This window comes from Nanorana parkeri, unplaced genomic scaffold (genome assembly GCF_000935625.1).
Source record: "Nanorana parkeri isolate BGI_ZX_2015 unplaced genomic scaffold, ASM93562v1 scaffold300, whole genome shotgun sequence".
Taxonomy (NCBI): Eukaryota; Metazoa; Chordata; class Amphibia; order Anura; family Dicroglossidae; genus Nanorana; species Nanorana parkeri.
In genome coordinates this window covers 1,340,882-1,355,080 of record NW_017306568.1, presented here as the reverse complement: position 1 = coordinate 1,355,080, position 14,199 = coordinate 1,340,882, and the positions used below count along the sequence as shown (strand labels likewise).

The window sequence follows — 14,199 nt, the reverse complement described above, 5'->3', positions numbered from 1 at the left end:
CAGTGGCGTCACAAGGGGGGGTGACACCATGGGAGGGGTGACACCAAAATGTCATTTTGGTGTCGCCCCCCCCTCTGAAAAGTCGGCACTCGGTCACGCCCCTGGATAAAACCTCTCTCATCCATCCAAAACTTTAACAAAACAACATTTTCTAGGCTCTATAAAGACAGACCTCTTATTTTTGTATATTATCCCCCAAGGTTGTGAACTTGTATGGACACGACTCCGTTCCATTGTCTCTTGTCATTGCTGTAATATAATATATATATTGTATTTTTTTCTTCTTCTATACAACTGTATGCATGTGTCAGTGGAAATGTTTTATGTGTCTGTATTATGTGTTATTACCCTGGCTTGTATCCCTCATGTTGTACGGCGCCGCAGGAGGCGATGTCCCTGTAAATCAAAGATATTCATCACAAAGAGAACTTTTCACTACACTTAAAAGTTTGCATCTCTGACAAACATCTCCAAGTTTTCTGCAAGTTGGCTGCGTTTCAGAGGCCGATTATCTCTTTTATAAGTGGGGTTATCTGGAGAGCAAATAACAATCTACTTTTGTCAGCTCTGCAGGGAACGCGGAGAGAATGCGGAGAGATGTCATTCGCCGGTGTGAAACTTAATACCCGTCCTGCAGGGTTAAATACATTACATGTACAAGTGAAGACCTGGTGTCTGGCTTCACAATCTCTGTGACATACACAGATCTGTTTCATAATGCAACCCATTCTGAAGTGTCTTGTCTCCAAATCCAGCAAGCACTCATAAATCACTTATTTGTGACCGCAAACCGTACAGAACTTGACACAATGTTTCTAGTGAATTCAGGAGAAGGCCTGTCTTATTCAACTTCAGGTTTGTCTTTAGGCTATGGAGGGAAGATGCAACCTTGGAAGGATAGTCAGAAGTGAAAATGCTCTTTTCAAGCATTTAAAGGGACACTCCAGCCAAACGTGATGGGGTCTAGGGTTAAATTATTCTTATAAGGGACTCCAGTAGCAAGATTTAGGGGGTTATTCACAAAGCTGCCGAAGGCAGCCGAGTGAATATGCCCAGCCGAAGTGAAGTGTGCCGAACAACGTTCGGCTGTTTACTCCCGCTCAGTACGGCTTATTTCAGCACTTTGGCCAGCCGAACATGCTCTGAATGTCCGGCTGAGCGGAAGTGCAGAAGTACTTCGACTCAGCCGATCCAACAAATGGATCGACTGAGCGGAAGCTCTGGCAGCTCACTCGCTGCCGTTCGACTCTATTCTCATAGGGGCCGAACGGCAGTGAGTGCATAGCCGAATGCCGTGGAGTGGCATTCGGCTCGGCTATTCTGCTTGGTACCTCGAATAGAATAGAGTAGAAAATCAATTAAAAGAGTTAAAAAAAAAAAGTTTGAAAAAATATTTGTAAAATTTAAATAAATAATAAAATATAATTTACAAAAAACACAATTGGGCGGAGCTAGCAGTGACAGCTACTCTATTGGCCGGGACCTGCTAGAGTCTTCTAGCAGGTCCCGGCCAATAAATAACAACTGGGCGGAGCCAGCCGTGATGACATTATTGTTTAATGACAGATCAGCGCCCCTAGGTCATTTGGGAACGCTGATTTGTCATTACAACTGGGCGGAGCCAGCCGTGAGATCACGGCTGGCTGCGCCCAGCTGTCAATTGTGGTGGTTCCGGCCGGCCTTGACTGAACCAAAGGTCTCTGGCGGCCGAAGAGAGCCGAAGGATCAGACAAAGCTACGGCTGGATCCTTCGGCTCCTTCATGAATACCCCCCTTAGTTTGTTTCCAGCACTGCTCCTATGCATCTGGGATTCTAATTCCTTTTGCCACAGGAGGGGTGTATTGTTTTCTCCAATATATACGAGGGTTGAATGAAAATGAATGCCTCCACTTTCTTATCTCATCAACAGATGGCAGCACTGATATGTGACAAGTGCTGACACGTTGTGTAGGTTCTCTTCTATCACCTCAGCTGGCAGTAGGCCATTATAATGAATGCTTGTTTCTCTAAGGGTGCCCACACACCGTACGATAATCGCGGGAAATCCCGCGATCGTACGATGATCGTAAGGTGTGTGGAAGCCGTGCGACCTCTACTACTGTAAGGTCGCACGACTTTAAACTTACGGACATGTTCGAAAACCCGCCGAGCATCGTAATTAAATTCCTGATGACAGAAAGTGTTGCTTCAAACTAAATTCACAGACAAGCTGTATATAGAGATAGCTGTGAGCATTGTGCTTCAAGTTGGAAAGATGGCGGGTAGGTAGTATCTGCACTGTGTGACAAACAAAGGTGCAGCAGACTTGTGAAGGTGTTAACGAACTAATTAAGGTTAATCGGCATAGAACTAAGCAAGACATTTCCATGAGAATCCGCGTTTGGCAAGAGCTTGGGGATCACATGATTGCTATTCTTGGATATCAGAAGGTTCATGCATTATAGGTTCCTCAAAAGTAGTTGAGAGTCTGCATCTCACCACTCTGCCGCATTCACCATAAAGTCCAGAATTTTCCATCAATGAAAGAAGACCTTTGTGGACATCACTGTGCATCCGATGGAGAAGTTGAGAATCATTTGTGGACATCACTGTGCATCCAATGAAGAAATTGATAATCCTTTGTGGACATTATTATGAACCCAATCAAGAAGTTGAGAATCCTTCATGGACGTCGCTACGCATCCAATGGAGAGGTTGGGAATCCCTCGTGGACATCACTATGCATCCAATGAAGAAGTTGAGAATCCTTTGTGGACATTACTGTGTATCCAATGGAGAAGTTGGGAATCCTTTGTGGACATTACTGTGTATCCAATGGAGAAGTTGGGAATCCTTTGTGGACATTACTGTGTATCCAATGGAGAAGTTGGGAATCCTTTGTGGACATTACTGTGCATCCAATGGAGAAGTTGGGAATCCTTTGTGGACATTACTGTGCATCCAATGGAGACGTTGGGAATCCTTTGTGGACATTACTGTGCATCCAATGGAGAAGTTGAGAATCCTTTGTGGACATCACTATGCACCCAATTAAGAAATTGGGAATCCTTTGTGGACATTACTGTGCATCCATTTGAGAGGCTGGGAATCCTTCATGGACATCATTATGCACCCAATCAAGAAGTTGGGAATCCTCCTTGGACATTACTGTGCATCCAATGGAGAAGTTGAGAATCCTTTGTGGACATCCCTATGCACCTGATGAAGAAGTTGGGAATCCTTCTTGGACATTACTGTGCATCCAATGGAGAAGTTGAGAATCCTTTGTGGACATCTCTATGCATCCATTTGAGAGGTTGGGAATCCTTCGTGGACATCACTATGCACCCAATCAAGAAGTTGAGAATCCTTCATGGACGTCACTACGCATCCAATGGAGAGGTTGGGAATCCTTCGTGGACATCACTATGCATCCAATGAAGAAGTTGAGAATCCTTTGTGGACATCACTATGCACCCAATTAAGAAATTGGGAATCCTTTGTGGACATTACTGTGCATCCAATGGAGAAGTTGAGAATCCTTTGTGGACATCTCTATGCATCTATTGGAGAGGTTGGAAATCCTTCGTGGACATCACTGTGCATCCAATGGAGAAGTTGAGAATCCATGTGGACATCACTATGCACCCAATGAAGAAGTTGAGAATCCTCCGCTTCCTCACTTTTACCTTATCAGTGTAGATGGCAAGAGGATCTTGGCATTTCTTTGTCTCATGATGATTGGCAGGGTATCTAGGCTGCTGTGGCTAAATCATCTAGGAATGTGTTGATTTTGGAGAACTCCGATAAGGTATTGTTACGATGGCACTTTACTCTGGGCCGCCTTGCAAAATGTATTCCTTCATATTTCCCGAATTGTTTTCATGGCTTCTCACATCTGGGAACAATGCTTCGCATTTGGTTGACTTGCTCTAGGGCAGAGGTGTCAAACTCAAATACACAGTGGGCCAAAATTTAAAAAATGCTCCAAGTCGAGGGCCGGGCTGGTTCACACAGTATAATACAGCGGCATATACAGTATGTCACGCGGTGTAATATACCAAAGCCTGTACTTTAATTATTAAAAAGCATGTTACATAATTACAATAAAACATTTTTGTTTTTTTACCTTTTTATTTACTTTCCATTTAAGAAATAGCCTAAACATTTAAATGATAAAAGCCAAAAACAGACATTAAATAGCACAGAGCATTTACAACAAAAGAATTTACTTACGAAAAAGTTTTTCCATCTGGTGCCCTCTTCTGTGGATTCTTCCCCTGCTTTCTCTCCTCATTGCGCAGGGGAGATATCAGTAGGGGATCAGGAAAATCATCAATTAGAGATGTTTTAACAAATAGTTTTATCTCTATTTAAATTACAGTAAAAAAAAGAGTATGTTAAGGGGATGCTCACTTGGGACAATATGGATTCCATACTGTCCCCATTGAGCATCCCCCCACATCATTTTTACTATAATTTAAATAATAGAGATAAAACTATTAGATTACATACTAGTGTGGAGGTGGGAGGTACACAGGTGTCACAGATACTACTTTCAGTATATCACTCCCCCTCTTCTCCATGACTTCAACAGTACCTGCAGGCTGCAGCTCTCCTGGCTCTCTGTCGTCTGGGTTGGATCCTGATTCCCACCCAGGAGCACCTCACGTCATCTGAACTGGACCATAGGACCCCCCTCAGTCACCTCACCTCACGGCCACACCTCCCTTGTCACGTTGTGCTGCTGCCTGCTGGGTAATGCAGTCCTCTGGCCGGCGGCAGCTCTCCGGCTCCTCAGTCCCACGAAGATCGCAGTGTGAGAGAGCTGCCGGCAGGCAGGGCCAGACCTAATGATAATTAATTATCATCAGGTGGGCCAGAGATAATTCCGTCGTAGGCCGGTTCTGGCCCGTGGGCATTGAGTTTGACACGTATTCTCTAGTGCCACTAAATTGTGGGTTAGGGTTTATACCTAATCCGTATGCTTCTCAATGTTTCCCTTCATAGGGATCCCTGCGAGGCGTTATTGCTTAGACCTATCCAGACCTTGTTCCGCTTTGAGCGAATCCTCATTACTCATATTTTTGTAGCTACCAAGATGACCATTGCTAGAGCCTGGAAATCTCCCTCCCTGAGCTTCGAAGCAGTGAAGAATCGCATTAATTACATTTTGCTTAATGAGAAGCTCGCTGCGATACTGGAGGATAAACATGACCGCTTTTTGTCTATTTGGCAGCCGTAGGTAACATACTCCAGACCCCCATCCTTTGACCCTACTTCTTAGTCCATTTGATCCTTTTATCTCAACAACACTGATGTCCTTCTTTCTCATCCCCCCCCCCCCCTTTCTCCCTAGTTCTTCTTTCTCTTCTTTTTCTTCTACTCAATTACCTGGTCCCTTGTCTTATAATTCAATTCTGTGGCTCTTGCTGCTGTTGTGCTGGCTTTCAATTGCCTAGTGTTACCTTGCCCTCTTGTTCCCTGTGAGTCTACTATACACCTTTGTCATGTATTGCATTTTGGGGACCTGCTTGTATCTATATCTTTGTCTATCCGTGTCTGTTTACTTATAAATATTCATTTAGGAACATTTCAATAAAACATTTGTGAAAGAAGAAGTTGAGAATCCTTCATGGACATCACCATGCATCCAAGACAAAACTTGGTTATCCTTAGATAAAATGTGTACAGTTATCTAGTGATTGTGGAAAATGAATATACATCACTACAGTAAAGACCATTTCCAAATATTATTCCTGTGTCTAATTTATTTACATTTTCCAATCCAGTCACTAATTATAGACATGGAGGCCCTTTACATATCACCCTCATAGAATAAATGAGTGGCCACCTCATAGGGGCAGTGACAACAGTGCAGAACCGGTAAGTCAAACACCAAGATCCTGGCCAATCTTGGCCAATTGTTGGTGATCTCTGAGATGGTGGCTTCAGCATTGGCATAAACACGGAGGTGAGTGTCCATGGTCATGCTGCAGCTGGATGATAGCTTTGCTTGAGCAGTTGGATCATGGCAGTATATTTGACCACCTTGTCAGGCTATGGGGAGGTTTTTGGGTGGACTGCTTCTAAAGAAGACTTGTGCTTTCCCATGCTGGAGATGATTTAAGAGAAGAATCCCTGTATAAGCCATAAGCCACAACTGTGAGGATATACAGGCCTGACGCCTCTTTCCATGGTTAATCAGGTTGGAAAAAGACACAAGTCCATCGAGTTCAACCTATCGAGTTCCTCACCCTTGTGTGACGGCATTTGTGCCCTAGAGGCTAGTCTCAAAGAACATGGGAGAAAGAGTGTACCTGGGAGTACTCCGGTCAAATGCAATTTGTCTTATAATTATGTCTTATGATTATAAGACAGATAACAATCTTCACAGATCCGACCAATTTAGCTAAAGCTGAAGTTTAATCTGCTATATTTTGCCTTCTCTGGCCCCACCCCACCAACATGCTAATGAACTATCCAGTTTTCAATGTGTACTTTTTTTTTTTTCTTAGACCCTGTGCTTGTATTCCTCCATTGCATACTTCCAAAAATTAATTTTTTAGAATCTTTCCATTGAATGTTTGGACTAAGCAGAGGCTTCTTCATTGTCATGTTTGCTTTATTTATTTATTTCTGTATTACTTTTCTCTTTCCTTCAAGGTCCATCTGGATTTTCCAGATCAGAGCGGAACGCAGGACCTAAGTGGGATCCGAGACTTCGCCAAAGAAGCACAAAAATCCGATGTGTTGGTTTACGGTCTTCTGATACGTTTTTCTAAGGTGAGTGATCATTGAAAGAGAAGACTATGTAAGTTCCGCCCACAGCCACAACCTGATTTTAGCTTTCTGCATCCCTGATTGTAAGTTCTGTTGGCACTAGCAGGCGAATATAATAATTCACAAACTGGAGACTGGATGTACAGCTATTCGAAAGACTCACTGAGGCTTTGGGGAGCAAGGTTTGCTAGCTGTAACAAGCACTCAAGTTGGGGAAAATCATTGTGCACCTTTATACTAGTATGCGTATCGGTGCATCCCTAACTGAAATCTCATATAAGCTTCGACATGTTAATGCTACTTGAGTTGCCTTTAATCTTAGTAAATCTGCAGCTTTAAGATAATACCTGGTTCGATTGAGTGATTGTCAGGGACCCAGGGGGGCCGTTTTTTACCAGGCTCCCCGGCACGGGCATCGGGCACAGGCTCCTCCTCCTGGCAGAGCATCTGGTGCTGGTGTGGCCGGTGAGCGTGCGCGGTACGCAAGCCGCGCGCATGCCCGGAAGCACGCGCATGGTGCGCCTGCGCCATCCCACATCCCAGGTGCTACTCAGGCTGGGGGAGGACTTCAGCTTTCACCAACTGCCCTCGGCCTTGCGATTGGCTCCTGACTGGGGAAGCTTCCTGGTTGCCCTGGCAGCCAGGGCCGGTCCTTGGTTCCCTGTTTATATAAAGCTGGTCAGAGCCTTGACCCATTGCTGAGTTATTCTACCTCATGGTGAACACCCAGCTCCCTCCTGTATAAACCTGTTATTTGATCTGACTTCCCGGCTACCGACCCTTCGACTACGATTCTTGCTGCCCGCCACGACCCGGGACTGGACTTAACTACTCTATTTGGATTACCATTTTGTGCTGCACATTTGGACATATTTCGTCCCTGCCAAGGGGTTCCACACCCGGCCCATTATCTCAGCCCTGACAGTGATGCATTTGCTGCACCATTCCTGTATTCTATGTCATGAGGTGCCAGCTGTCTCAAATCTGTGCTCTTTTGTTGTCGCCCTGTCACGTGTTCTTGGTGCAGATTACAAGTGACCGTGCCAATGTGTTTCACGGGCAAGGTTTACTGTTGTCACTGTTAGGAATCCGGCCCAGCACAGTGATTTATATTCTACACTGGACGGAGTGCACGTAGACAGGAAGTGGCTGCAAAAGGCTGGAGGAGAAAGCACTAGTCAGATATAAAAAAAATGGATGAAAAAGAAAAAAAAAACATGGCAACTGTTTATAATAAACAGTGATTTAGCTAACGTACTGTTCTCCTAGTTGTGGTTTAGTTCCATTTTAAATTGCAGGGTATCTACGGTCAAAAACCAAAAATAAATGTGTATTTCTATAGTATGTTTCTATCCCGCTCCTAATAACCATATCCATCTAGAAGTTTATAAACTTACTTATTGAAGATGCCCATAGGATGGACTTCCTCAATGCACTGACACCATTTCACTCAGCCCTGTGAATTTGCGCTTCCTGATGTCACCGCTCTCCCAGAGCCCACCCTCTGAACTACAACTCAGTGTCTGAACAATGTCACGTTATCATTGCTTGCTGGAAGCAATGCATGATGGGATATGTAGTCTTGAGAAATGGAGATTGCGTCATATAAAGCAGCAAGGAAAGAGACGCAAAGCACACTGGGAATCCAGGAAGTTGATGGAAGTGATGGGCAGACGGAAGGCAGCACTCACTATATAAAAGGGATTTTTTCCAGTAAGCTTTGATTGTATTATCACAAACAACTCTACTATGTATTCCTATTACAATGCTGATGTAATAACAGGAGAGGATGTGCTGAGACTTTACAACTCCAGAGTCCAGACTCGGCTCGCGTAACTTGCGGCAAGGCATTCCGCGCATCCGTCCGGCGATGTACAAGACACGCTGTTGTTGAACGCATGGCCGGCAAACAGCACAACAGAGATCTTATCTGGAGTCGGTGTTAAGTATTTATTAATGAACCTTAAATCCTTGAAAAGCTTTTTTCGGCTGATCCAAGTCTTTGTTATGTCTCCATAAGCTGTTTTTCATCCAGAACTGGGAACATCTCATCCGGCATGCCAAAATGTAAACCTGTCACTGAGCGATTTTACTTGACATGCTAAACAGTTTTACAGCGACACCTCGGCTTGAGGGAGAGAACGAGGTTTATAGGGTGGGCCGTCCTGTTGGGTAAAGCTAAAACCGGGTTATTTTCTCTCTCCGTTTTTGCTAAAGTGGAACAAAAAGCTGAAGGACATTGTGAAAATACATCATTGTGATCTGTTTACAGTTCTGTTCAGTTGGTCTTGTAAGTCCAACACAATGTGTAGACTAAGGGTGACTCTACTGTTCTAACTTCCTGTCCAATGTCCTCCTTGCTCAATGCACCATGAGTAAGTGTTACTCTGCTAAGGGTGCTGCCTGTGTTCCCTTCCCCTCATGTAAGCTGGTCTCCGGGATGAGAAAATATTGTCCTCGTACAAGAGTCCTGTGTATTCTTCCTGAATCTTGGTGAGCTTTGTGTATTTCTTCCAGATGTGTGCAGTAATCCAGTGTGAGACTTGGAGCTTCCTGTAATAAAGACCGATCAGTGCTGCTCTCTCTCCTTGTGCAGGGTGACTGGTCTTGTCTCCGCCCCCTCTTATAATAAAGACCGGTCCCTGCTGCTCTCTCTTCTTGTGTAGGGTGACTGGTCTTGTCTCCGCCCCCTCTTATAATAAAGACCGCTCACTGCTGCTCTCTCTTTCTCTTTGTGCAGGGTGACTGGTCTTGTCTCCACCCCTCCCGGTAATAAAGACCAGTCGCTACTACTCCCTCTCCTTGTGCAGGGTGACTGGTCTTGTCTCCGCCCCCTCTTATAATAAAGACCGGTCCCTGCTGCTCTCTCTTCTTGTGTAGGGTGACTGGTCTTGTCTCCGCCCCCTCTTATAATAAAGACCGCTCACTGCTGCTCTCTCTTTCTCTTTGTGCAGGGTGACTGGTCTTGTCTCCACCCCTCCCGGTAATAAAGACCAGTCGCTACTACTCCCTCTCCTTGTGCAGGGTGACTGGTCTTGTCTCTGCCCCCTTCCTGTAGTTTTATGCAGGCAGCCTGTAGTGGGTGGGGCCTGCTAGGTCCTACCCACAGCTCTGCTCTCTGCACAGACTATGTATAGCACAGTGATGATATCCCCACTAGTTGTACAAGGTAATATCTGGGTTGGTATAGGCATTTGGTGCAGACAACAGGCCCAGATTCCAAACCCTTGAAACGCGTCAGCAAGACTAATGCTCGGGCTCACAATTTTTAATTGTCTGACCATTCAGCCCAATACAGATTTCGGTACACCAGTCCGGAAGGTTTGTTCTGAAATGCTGTGTAACAGACGCCGCTTGTGAGTATGTTTTATTCAGTTTTTATTTGGATAAATAAACAGTATTTGACGAGGAGAAGGCGCTGTTCTTTTGTTTTGTTCTTGCGTGTTTCCTGAGGCCCAGATTTCAGCTTTAATTGCTTTTCTTTCCAGCCCCCATGGCTGGAAGCATGAGCTTTCATTATGACACCCTCCAATTTCCAAGCCTGATATCTGGAATGCAGAGGATTATACAAAGTACAGGGGGGGGGTGCGGGCACTGTGTGGGCTTGGGTAGACTCAGACTAACTGGTTTCACACCAAGCCCCAGCTTATCACTAATCACTGCACGGTAACTATGGAGGATCAGCGTTGTCACCCTAGGCTGCTCATTTGGACTACAATCACCTACCTCCTTTATTACATAGAGGGTAGTTGTCTTGTAGAAGATAGCTGGGAAGATTGATAACCTTGGTTGAGATTTTAGTTCAGTACATGAAAATATTACAGAGACACTGGATTCTTTGCAGGATCAAGGAAGAAAGTGTACTTGGCCTGAGAAAAAAAGGAACACAAATGCATCCTCCTCATCTAAGGGCCTGCAGGCTACAATATATCACATTTTGTGTTCTACTCTTTAGGGCCGGTGCACGATTCTGCGCGGTCAGGAGTCGTATAGGTGTGCACAGATCGCGCAGCGGGAGCCATTATTTTCCAATGACACCCCAGTCGCACCGGGTGGATCGCGCGGTTTCCCTAGGCACGATATGTGTACCTTTTTCCTGCGATACATGACGCGCGGCTGTTTTAGCCGGCGGGAAAACGCACGATCCGCCCGGCGGAAGTGGGGTGCGATTGGAAAATAATGACACCCACAGCGCGGTCGGTGCACACCTGTACGACTCCTGACCGCGCAGCAATCCGCGCTGAATCGTGCTCGATTGACTTGCGGCAGGGTGTCGCATAGGTGTGCACCGGCCCTTAGATATTCTTTAACCACTTGCTGCCCAGAGCAATTTCTTACATTTGCACACACATGATAAACAATGATCTATGTTCTGAAAGCGGAGGCCCTGTAGAATCAAAAGATGCTAGTTGCAATTTTTTTACGTCGCACGATATTTGCGCAAATGTTTATCAAACCAGTATTTTGGGGATAAAATACACTAAAATGAGATTTAGTGTGCCGAAACAGAATATAAGACCCAATTTTTTGGTAAAATATAAAAGCTGGGGTCACGCCGGATAAATAGATACCAAACATGTCAAGCCTTAAAATTGCGTTTGCCCACAGAGGAAACGTTAAAAGGTTTTACTGCTTATCAGTTTTGTGCTAACAGTGATTCATGGCCCTAGAATTATTGCTTTCACTCGGGCGTTCGCGGCAATATGTAACACGTAGGCACATCCACGCGTGTTTGCGTATGTATGTGAGTGCATGTTAGGGGCGGGGAACTATGGGGTTAAGGCTTTTCCTCATAGTTCTCCTCAGGGTAATGGAAGGACACAAACTAGCGTCCTCCCGTCACCCTAGGTCGGCTAGAACTATGAGGTGAGTGAAAAGCACTCCCCTCATAGTTCTCCTTTAAAACAAAATTGCAATTTAAAAAAAAAATTTAGGTTACTTTTATTTTTTTCTTTTTAAAACACTTTTTCTTTTTTTCACACTAACTATATTGCTGTCAAAAAAGGGGCTAACAAGCACCCATATGTAATAGCAGAAAGGATGTGACAGGTCCTCTTTGTAGAGACATCCGGGGTCTTTCAGACCCCTAATGTCACCTAGGGACCCCAAAGAAGCTGAGGAAGCCGAGATCTGCTTCCCCAGCTTCATCTCCTGTGACACCGGAAGTGATTTAATGCACATCACTTCCAGGTCCAGTGATCGAAGTGGCTGGAAGCCGCTGAATCTCTCTCCGATCATTACAGGGAGACCCACTGTGCCGGGCCCGCACGGGTGAAAGCAGAGCGTGGGGAAGCTGGTGGCAATGGAGGAGGGTGGGGGCAGCAAGATCCACCGATCGGTACAAATGATTGGTTGTACATTAACAGCAATCGCCTGCTGCTTAAAATGACACCAAGAGCATGGCTGCAGTAGGAGCCGTGTTCTTGGTATAACCACATCCGTGGGCCCCTGTAAATGTACGGCTACCCGCAGCAAGTGGTTAACTTTTTAAAAATTAATTACTTTTTCCCCTGAAGCAAGTACAGTATCTGTAATTTCTATATCTCGAATGTTGTTTTGGAATCTGTGAGGACATATTTTTGCCATGACATATCAGCAGCGTGTCTCTTGTCTCCGTGCCGGTAATGATGTTTTGAATGTTATGGATATTAGATGAAATTTGTGAAATGTGCACCGGCAATCTGTCACTTTCTGTTGAGGACCTGTCAGCTTGATGTATGAGGGTCTTCACATCTTCATCCCCGATGTTTTCTTGTAAATGACTTCCTCTGCTCTGAGAGAAAGGAAGGGAATGTAGACGGAGATCAGATAAGCTGCTGAACAGCTCCTGGTTCCTTTATGTCTGTGATAGACAGCCAGCCTGCTAGCTAAGTGTCTACGGACTGGATGTCCTTTAGTTGTTTGCAGTGATGTACAGCCAATGTCCATTGAAGAATGCCTTAAAGAGGTCTGGACTTAAACAACATATGGCCAAAAGCTTGTGGGCATCTGGTCCTCACACCTATATGAGCTTTTTGGACATTCCATCCAAAAACCAGTTGTTTTAGTATATTTACAGGGGTGTTCATATATTTTTGGCCATATAGTATGGTCTGCTGTAATGGTCATGTGTCCTAAACCGTTTGGCCATATAATGTAGCTGGCTGTGTATGGCTTACAGTACATTTTAGTTAAGGCCTAAAACATGCCTGCCTATGCCAGCCAGGAGCTGCTCTGCTCTTTTTCTCATCTAGTAGGGACTGTTTAGCTTGTTCTCCACTCTTTCTTTATCACAAAGTTTTGGAGTGTTTCTATGGGCATTTATTTCCATTCAGCCTAAAGAGTCTTTGTAAAATCAGGCACTGATCGGCGTTCCTATTCATCCCAGTAGTGTTGAGATCAGGAATCTCGAGTGCAGGCCACTCGAGTTCCTTTACACCAAACTCATAAAACCATGTCTTTATGGAGCTAGATTTGTGCACAGGGAACGGTCATGGTGGGACAGAAATGGGCCTTCAACCAACTGTTGCCACAAGGTTGGAGCCGCACATTTCTTTGTATGTTGAAAAGTTAACAGAACCCTCTGCTCTGAGAGAAAGGAAGGGAGTGTAGACGGAGATCAGATAAGCTGCTGAACAGCTCCTGGTTACTTTATGTCTGTGATAGACAGCCAGCCTGCTAGCTAAGTGCCTACAATGGATGTTATATCTGCAGTGAACCAGTCCTTTAGTTGTTTCCAGTGATGTACAGCCAATGTCCACTGAAGAATGCCTTAAAGAGGTCTAGACTTATACACTATATGGCCAAAAGCTTGTGGGCATCTGGTCCTCACACCTATATGAGCTTGTTGGACATTCCATCCAGAAACCATGGGCATCAATCGGTATTGAGTTGCCCCGCACTTGACGGCTATATAACTTTTACTTTTCTTGGAAGGCTTTCCACAAGTCAGTAAAACCAAATGATAATAGAAGGGAAATAAGTAGAAAACACAGGTGCTAAACCTCTTAGTGTAATACAATATCTGGTCAAAAGCTTGGGGACACCTGACCAATACACCGATATGAGTTTGTTGGTCATTCGATTCCAAAATCATGGCCATTAATATGGAGTTAGCTCCCCTTCGTGCCTACAGCAGCCTCTGCTCTCCACAAGATTTTGGAGGTTGTCTGTGGGAATGTGTGCCCATTCAGCCAAAAGAGCATTTGTGAGCTTGGGTACTGATGTTGGATAAGAAGACCTGGCTCACGAACGTGTTCCAATTCATCACAAAGTTGTTCAGTAGGGATGTGGTCAGGGCTCTGTGCAGGACACTTAGTTTAGCCTGTTCCCCACTCTTCTGGGAAGGCTTAGCACAAAGTTTTGGAGTGTTTCTATGGGCATTTATTTCCATTCAGCCTAAAGAGTCTTTGTAAAATCAGGCACTGATCGGCGTTCCTATTCATCCCAGTAGTGTT

The 14,199-nt window shown here is 44.9% G+C and overlaps 1 protein-coding gene across 1 annotated transcript in view; it reads left to right on the top strand.

Moving 5' to 3' along the window:
- Window positions 1–14,199, top strand: part of ISPD (isoprenoid synthase domain containing) — a 165,435-nt gene that overhangs the window by 104,425 nt on the left and 46,811 nt on the right. Inside the window, exon 9 of the mRNA XM_018557724.1 lies at window positions 6,647–6,766. Coding sequence (XP_018413226.1) covers window positions 6,647–6,766 — 120 coding nt within the window. The remainder of the gene's footprint in view (window positions 1–6,646; window positions 6,767–14,199) is intronic.